The 8,488-nt window shown below is 38.0% G+C and overlaps 2 protein-coding genes across 2 annotated transcripts in view; both read right to left on the minus strand.

Moving 5' to 3' along the window:
* Positions 1 to 1,568: 1,568 nt before the first annotated feature.
* LOC106342605 (vacuolar amino acid transporter 1-like) lies at positions 1,569 to 4,595 on the minus strand. The gene is made up of 10 exons (XM_013781581.1): positions 4,254 to 4,595; positions 3,917 to 4,179; positions 3,390 to 3,604; positions 3,287 to 3,310; positions 3,034 to 3,214; positions 2,610 to 2,829; positions 2,360 to 2,495; positions 2,113 to 2,278; positions 1,912 to 2,018; positions 1,569 to 1,793 (listed from the first exon to the last, which is right to left on the minus strand). Exons 1-10 carry the CDS (start codon positions 4,448 to 4,450, stop codon positions 1,701 to 1,703), a joined length of 1,602 nt encoding a protein of 533 aa, XP_013637035.1. The 5' UTR covers positions 4,451 to 4,595; the 3' UTR covers positions 1,569 to 1,700.
* Positions 4,596 to 8,211: 3,616 nt separating this feature from the next.
* LOC106339192 (CBS domain-containing protein CBSX2, chloroplastic-like) overlaps positions 8,212 to 8,488 on the minus strand; it is a 1,188-nt gene continuing 911 nt past the window's right edge. Inside the window, exon 4 of the mRNA XM_013777988.1 lies at positions 8,212 to 8,298. Within this exon, the coding sequence (XP_013633442.1) occupies positions 8,212 to 8,298 (87 nt within the window). The remainder of the gene's footprint in view (positions 8,299 to 8,488) is intronic.

Below are 8,488 nucleotides of genomic sequence, written 5' to 3' on the forward strand. Positions count from 1 at the left end.
CTAAAAACGAGCTGGGTCGACCCAACAAGCATGGGTTGACCCAAGATAATTTGGGTAAAAAGTTGGTAAAAACAGAAGTGCAGATTTTTCTAAGTGTCGCAGCTGGCTTTCGACATGTCATTTGGCCGCTGCAACAAGTACATATGGGGCAGGGGCGTGTGCATTTTCCCAGCGGTTTGGCTTGGCCGCTGCAGTTGGCCGCTGGGACAGTTGGGACCTCGTCTTGTGAACCAAAATTACCATTCTTGTCTCTAAGCCATCTCCAAAGGTTTCAAACTCACCAAATAGTATCTCCATCACCTAACAGAGACAAATGTATATGCAATGCATCTAAATCTACTCTAAATGCATCTAAATGGACAAATTGAGAACTAAAATGATTGCTAAAAATATGCAAATACATAAGATATCAAGGTTCCATTACACCTCTAGTTCGATTCCTATGGAGAAGGGTGTTTTACGCCATGTTATTTGTATCAGCGCAGGCCGGCCCCGGATCTAGGGAGGATTAAGACCGAAGGCCCGAACCCATCCTGGTTAATAAAAAAAAAATAATAATAATAATAATAATAATAATACAAAAGCAAACCTTTCACTAGTTTATTAATTTAAAAGTCATAAATAGTCTTAATCAAGATCTTATTAGCATCAACATCAGATTGTGTGCCCAAATGAGTAAACAGGAGAAAGATTCATAAAGATAAAGAAGTTACACAAAAATAATAATACAAAAGCAAACCTTTCACTAGTTTATTAATTTAAAAGTCATAAATAGTCTTAATCAAGATCTTATTAGCATCAACATCAGATTGTGTGCCCAAATGAGTAAACAGGAGAAAGATTCATAAAGATAAAGAAGTTACACAAAAATAATAATACAAAAGCAAACCTTTCACTAGTTTATTAATTTAAAAGTCATAAATAGTCTTAATCAAGATCTTATTAGCATCAACATAAACTTTAAACTCAAAGAAAGGAGAGACTTTTTTTTTTTTTTTTGGTAAAAAGAAAGGAGAGACTTATGGTGGCATTAATAGTTCATAATGATCTTTGCAACCGAAGAGCAAAATCTGTAAAATCAAAACCAAATTCAGAAAATATTCATCATAACATACCATAAATCGGGTAAATCCAGGAGTGGCACTTTGATTTCTTCATCTAAGAAGAGATCATCCTTCTTCCTTCTTTTTGTTTCCCTTCTCCATGCTAATGTTCGTCTTGAACCATCAGGACGGAGGATAACGTATCTTGCAAAACAAGAACCTATGAGTAACCCACAATTGCGTTGACGAATAAATTGATGTAGTTGTTCTCCATTGAACACAAGAAATAGGGCGGAGAAGGAGAGATAGAGACACAGAGTTGTTAGAGAATTTTTTTTTTTTTTTTGGCCTTTGTTTTTGGTTATTCACACACGCGATTCAAGCTTTGTTATAGTTGTTAGAGCTATCTTAGGTGGCTCACGCTTTGCGTGTGTGTGTTTGTGTATAAGTATAACTCTTTATTTTACAAGTATTGAGCAATACTAAACAGGAGAAAGATGCTCATTAAAAAAAGTTACAAAGAAATACAAAAACAAACATTTCACTAATTTTATTACTTCAAAAGTCCGAACTAATCTTAATCAAGATTTTTACTCGCATCAACATAAACATTAAACTCAAAGAAAAGGAGAGAGACTATATGATGGCCTTCTTCATTTAATAATTCCTAATGATCTTTGCAACCGAAGAGTATGTCCCCAAGGCCCCACTCACCAACCCAATCACCACTATTATTGAACTCAGAATCATCTGTACCGCATAACAAAACACAACAAACGTCAGAGTTAATCTAAGTGTCCATATACATAAACTACTTTCAAGAAACTGTGAAGAGGAGACTGAATAAAGCTCAATATTGTATATATACCTGTGTTCTTGTAGCTTTGTTACCCATTATCCTTATGAAGCATAGAGCTGGCATTACTATAGCCACAAGTATACTGAGAAAAGATCCTATCAGAGCCATCACAAGACCTAACAGCCAATTTTTTCACAAAAAAATAATAATGAATATTGAGACCATTAACAAGTAAACAGATATATACCTACATAAGCTTAACGTTCTTACCAAAAAATGGTATAAGGAAAGCAGAACAAACAGAAGAAGCAACAAGTGCTGTTCTTAGAAGAAGAAAGCACCATATGTTCTCTGAGATCCTTTCTGGTAATAGCTCTTCTATACTCCTTGCAAGTGGATTCATCAAAAGAGCATATTTTGTAAACGGACTCACAACCTTAAGACAAAACAGAACAAAGATGGAGTTTTAGTAATGAAATGGAACTTCAAAAGATGATAAAATATAAAAAAAACTAACCGTTGTCCATTGAGCCACTTTGGAGAAAAACAAGCCCTTAGGCATGTTCAGTGTAATCTGAGACAAGGTTGCTTCACCAAACATGCAATAACCCATGATTGCAACTCCTCCATATAACAAAACACATAGAATAAACCTGCATTGTAGTAGCCACATGCACAACAACAACAACAAAAACCTCTCTGATTCAAGAACTGGATCAAAACATCAAGAAGCTTATATAAAGAGTTGAGAATCTATTTGGTATTACGTTGTGATCACTGCTTTGTTGAACTTGGTTTTATCAGCCATGGACTGATATATATTTGGGAACACAGAGTGGCCTGAGTAGCAAAATCCATAGATACCAATGGCAAACGGTATCCCATTCCATTTCACAGCAGGACCGGTGTGATGAAACCCTATACCGCCCGTTGTACCGAGGAAGAAAGTGCTCACTGCTATCAGAACAGTTGCAATAACTCCACCAGCTGTGGAATCAAAGAAGCTGACTCAAGATTCTTGAAAAGACAACTTATATAATTTAAAAAAAAAAACAAATTTGGGAACCTAATATATGTAATTTTTTTTTAAAAAAATTGAGATACATAGGCCAATTCTTCACTGCATATGCTCAGGACTGGCCCTGAAAGTAATCAATAATATTACAAAAAACAAAACGCCGTTGAGTGTACCTGATAGGTAGGAAATGATGCGAAGATCCTTCAACCAAACAGTTGGAAGAACAACTAGAGCAGTGAATATTCCAAATAAATGTTTGGAATCAATGCGGATCCCAAGCCAATCGATGGATGTACCAGGGAAGAGACCAGTAAGGTTATCACCTTCCAAAATGATGAACTCAACACAATATGACTACAAAAAAAGATTCTAGTAAGTTCAGATTATTCAGACAGAAACAAAAGCTTTTCAAGATACTTCACTTACATATAGTTCTGTGTACAGTATCACCTGCAAGAAAAGACACAACACATTAAGATGTAAAGCTACAGAACAACTGAAAATATATGAAGCTAGGAAAGTGACTTACACAGATGAGAATACGACCATACTTGCCAAAAGCTGCTTCTCCAATGTCAGGATAAGTGATAATGCCAGTTTTGGCCTCGAAACAATCTTTCATTAAACTAGCAGTGTAACAACATATAACAGCAAATAATAGAAGAATCAACATACTTGCCCAACCAGCTTCTTTCACTGTAAAAGGTGTTGAGAGTAGTCCAACTCCAGCCATTACATTAATCGCTGTAACCAAAACAGAGTTTTATAAAACTACAACCAAGAATCATAAGTCAACCAGGACCGGTCTGAACTCTGAAGTATAAACTAATGAAGCATTGGCTTATGACCCCCTAATTTTTTTAAAAAAAATTATATATATAGGCTCCCAAATTTGTAAAAATAAAAAAATTTATATACTCTTACTAAACTATTCAGTGTTCTAAAAATAGATCTAGGCCAAACAATGTTTCAAACCGATTTTGCCTCAACAATAATCCTCTATAATGCTCCTAACCACCGCCTAGGGATTTATTGAACATCGAAATTATAGTTTACCATTGAAAATTGTTTGAGTGAAGCTGCAGCCATAGCCACCAATGGGCAACTCTTCAGCGAATGAGCCTTTATGAGACCAAACTGACTGTGTAACTGAGGCTTTGTCGGATTCTTCGTTTCTCTCAGGAAGCAAAGGGGCTTTAGACTCAACATCCAGATTACTTTTGCTCTGTCTGTAGAAACTCGGAGTGTAGAAACTGGGATTGCTCAGGAGAGACCCGAAGATTGGTGATGCAGCAATGGTGTAAGAATCAGTCGTTTCCCTGTGAAGAAACCAAGAAGAACCAATCAGATCTTTATAAGATGATTCTAGTGTGACTAGATTCGAGAGCTTTACCTAAAGCTTTGAGGCCACTGAACCTGGGAGATGAAAGTATCATCGTTGTTGTTGTCGTCGTCGCCAGGGAGATCTCCAAGGTCGCTTTGATCAGTGTTGTCGCTGTCGTTCTCGTACTTACTGGTGTCTTCAAGATCTTCATCGTCTTCGAACGTAAACTCAATCTTCTTCTCCTTATCCTTGTTATTCACGTCCATTTTCTTTTCTGGGACAAACTCCAAGAAACACGAGTTCTACTTGATTGATTCTTGTTGTTTTTTTATTGCAGAAAGGTGGGTTCGAGAAGTTTGAAGAGAGAAGGAGGTGGCGAGAGACGAATAGGAAACACTGAACTGGGGTTTTTATTATTTTTATTATTTTTATTATTTCTTTTTGAGGCTATTTGTGATATGATTTGCTTGGCTAGTTATAACAGGCGGGGAATGGTGACGTGGCGACAGCGATGGAGATTAGTGAAAGAGATTAGAGTTGACAAGCAATGTTTTAAGACTTTCTGGACGAATGACAAGTGTTGAGCTTAGATGGTTCTGTCTCTTTCGGATGGATGGATCACCGTCTGCATGTGTCTGTAAAAAATCGCGTTTCCTACTTTATTATGAGAGAAATCGCGTTTCCTATTTTAATATGGAGATACTTAAAAAAAAAACGTAAATTCGTTTTTACAATATTCGATTTAAAATTTGGAAACAAATCTTTTTTTTGAACAACAAAAAGATTAAAGGCCTAATGGACTAAGTCGAATACAACGGGAGAGATCTTCGACAATAAATTGATAAATGAAAATAACTAAAACATAACGAGAGATAGATGTGGCTAAGGAGATAAAAGATCCGTAGAGAAGCTTCACTTGTAATCATAAAGTCCGCGTTCGAAAGAACGCAAAGAAGTCGAAAATGACATTGAAGAACCCAACCAATGGGTTTTGATAGCAAGTAGTCCATGAAACTCTGTAGAAAATAGCAGCTCCGGTGAGATGGTCGCAGAGTCGAACCTGTGAAAAACCATCGATGCTTGAAACGGCGTAATGTGATGGATACGCAGCAGTAGTGTAGTAGCGAGAAGATCTGACGAGTCCACACTCTTGCACAATAGTTCTTGCGGCGAGGAAATGGGTGGGAGAACTGTATAGCCAACTCTGTGAAGAACCGTCGATGCTTGAGACGGTGTAGTGTGATGGAGACACAACGGTGACATAGTAACGAGAAGATTTGGCGTGTCCACACTCTTGCACAATAGTTTTGGCGACAAAAAAATGGGTGGGAAAACTGTAGGATCGATTATGTGAAGAACCGTCGATGCTTGAGACGGCGTAGTGTGATGGAGACGCAACGGTGACATAATAGCTAGTAAATCTGGCGAGTCCACACTCTTGCACAATAGATCTGGTAACAGGGAAAGGAGGTATCACAAAGACGTTGTGGCAGTTGACTAAAACAATATCAAATTTGAGACAAATCTTTGGAGGGGTCGTCGCTTTAAACGAAAACTTCACAATGGAAGATTCTGCGTACAAACCAAAATCCACAAGATGGTTGGAGCCCTGTAGTGTCTCTCCGGGGAGGATAGGTCTCGGATTTTGACTCCAAACCGGTAAAGAGTCGATAAAACACTGGGGAGAGGCAACTTGTATACCATTACAACAAAGTCCGAACATTTTTAAGCTCTTTGTAATGTGTTGGGCTAAGGTAGGATGATGGCCACAAACGCCAATACACTTGGGCTGAAGTTGACTACAAACCATGTTGATGACATCTTCAAAGTGAGAAGCGATGAAGTTCCGGTGAAAAGGAGCAGATGAGACCGGTCGAGTAAGGAGGTAACCCTTTATAGGGCTTATCAAGCCCAAGACAAGAAATTGGAGGCCCATCACAAAAGTGCTATCGTACCTTTCTAGTCGACGAGCGTTCATGGTGGCTGGATGAGTGTGGCGACGTGAGAACGGAAGCGATGAGAGGAGGAGTGATGGTTCCACCACCGGATCTTGTGAAGGTAGAGTACAACGCAGAGGTGACATGACAATGACGTGTTGTGGGTTGGGATCCTCGCCGGAGTAAAGGTCGACGGTACGAGGTGCAGATGGAGAAGCACGGATCTCACCGGAATGGTCAAAGAGCTCGGTGAAGTACATAGGCCATCTTAGAGAGAGGTATGTAGATTCCAAACTAGATTCAGATCCCGTAAGCACAAGTCAGAGGATTTGAGAGGTTGGATTTGTGAGGTCTGGTGGTGGCGTTAGCTTCGGAAGGGGACGATTCCGGCTGCTGAGCCCGTCCCAGAGCTGTCGTGTATGCATAGACGTAGAACTACCGGTAACCATGGAGGTTGAAAAAAAAAATCTCGGTGAGAGACCAAAAGAAAAAACAAAAAACACAGAAAGAGGTGAAAAGAGAAAACAGAAAGATAAACAGAGATAACGGAGGCGACGCCGGCGGGCTTCTGCTCCACCGGCATCGGAAAACTGAACCCCTGACGGCGCCTCGAGTATTGTGTCTGTAAGAGAACTAGGGCGAACTTTGGAGAACTTGGTCTGTGGTAAATTTGGAAACAAATCAGAATACGTATAATTGATGGGTGATACAGCTAATCATTTTGGTTGTTAGTATAATTTTTCTAGAAAATTCATAACGACTGGTTATAATTTTTAAAAAAATATAGTTTTGTATTCACGTTTTATGGTAAAAAAAGTTGGCACAGACATTTAAAGCTATATTCCACAAGGCTTGATGCAGGATTCTTATGCTTAGTACTTGCTTAAAATCTATTCGTTGTTCTGAATCTTAATGTCCCAAAAGACTCCAAATTAAGATAAAACAAAAAGAAGATTTGAGTCATGACACGATGTCGACGAGGGAGGGGTGTAATTGTAATCCTTGTCAGCGAAGTTTATTAGGAATATGTTATCTCTTTGTGGTGTGGCATGTGATTTTCTACAAGTGTCAATGCTTCATATGGTCCATATCATTTTTAATAGTTTATACGTTGATGGAAATGTATTTTATTTTGGTTAACTTTCTCAAATTATACTCCCAAACGAAGACTTATTAAAGAAAGATCTGCATACCTCTTCCACCTTGATATTTTGCAAACCAGGAGAATATATTCCTTAATATGTTGGTTGACAAATTAAGGAAAAAATATGTATTGGTTTGAAAATATAAACAATAATGTACTAATCAAAATTTTAATCACTCTAATACAATTTGGAATTTAAAAATCATATCGTGACCATATGATATATCAAATACAGTGACCATTAATTTTAACATATGAAAATACAGTCATAATTAATAATTTTGAGAACTATTCTTTATATTAAAAACTAAAAAAAAATCATTATTAGAAAACTAAATTAGTCTTCGCCAACCTCACAAGTAGAGATGTCAAACAGGTTGGACCGTCCCGCCGCGGGCTGAGTATCTCGCGGGTGGAAGCGGTCCCGTCCCGCGCGGACTGCGGTCTAGAGAAAGCCGGCCGTCCCGTACCGCCTAATTGCACAGGCCCTTACAAGCCGTCCCGCGGGCTGGACGCAAAAAGAGTGCAGCATGATATTTCTCGACGCTGCAGGCTGCTCCAGTGACCACTACATACATAATGAATGATATATGAACACATGACCCATCTACTATTGGAGCTTAACAAAATTTTACATATATTAGTCTTGTTCTGTATTTTTTTTTTCAATCTACGAGAGCATCGTTAGAGCCACTGTCTACTTCAGCAACACGTATATATGTTAATTACTAGCCATTCAATCTGTTTCTTCAGATAACTTTGAAGAACTATAGTTTGTTGTTTGATCGTGAGTATAAAAAATTCAGTCTCAACTAAAGTAAAATTTTGAGAAACACCAAATGGTCCAAATCATAGTATTCAAAACCAAAAATCATGCAACTTAAACAAGAAATCTGAAATTGTAATTGAAGCAAAACACCAAATCAAGATAACATTTCAAACTTGCTCATCTACTCATCTTCATCTTCCCCATCAACAATGGACTCAAATGTTGGTAATTTCTCTTCTTCTCCATCACCATCGATTTCTTCATCTACAAATATCAGTGTACAAGTCAGTAATGTTACTCTTACTAAAATTATAATGTGAGTTATTTACCATGTGCGTAAGATTCATATCCTTTGATCCAATTCCTAGTGCATATCAGAGCTTGCACATTTTCTGGGAGTAGACGACTCCTATATTTATTTAGAACTCGCGATCCAATACTGAAGGAGGACTCC

The sequence above is a fragment of the Brassica oleracea genome, chromosome C4 (assembly GCF_000695525.1).
Source record: "Brassica oleracea var. oleracea cultivar TO1000 chromosome C4, BOL, whole genome shotgun sequence".
Classification (NCBI taxonomy): Eukaryota; Viridiplantae; Streptophyta; class Magnoliopsida; order Brassicales; family Brassicaceae; genus Brassica; species Brassica oleracea.

What these genes read in the sequence shown, in the direction of transcription:
- LOC106342605 (XM_013781581.1), bottom strand. Translation starts at nt 4,450, where the DNA reads ATGGACGTGAATAACAAGGATAAGGAGAAGAAGATTGAGTTTACGTTC. An exon ending in CAGTGGCCTCAAAGCTTTAG is followed by an intron (nt 4,180 to 4,253) that starts GTAAAGCTCTCG and finishes GTTTCTTCACAG; the next exon opens with GGAAACGACTGATTCTTACA. An exon ending in TACTGTACACAGAACTATAT is followed by an intron (nt 3,215 to 3,286) that starts GTAAGTGAAGTA and finishes CTTTTTTTGTAG; the next exon opens with TCATATTGTGTTGAGTTCAT.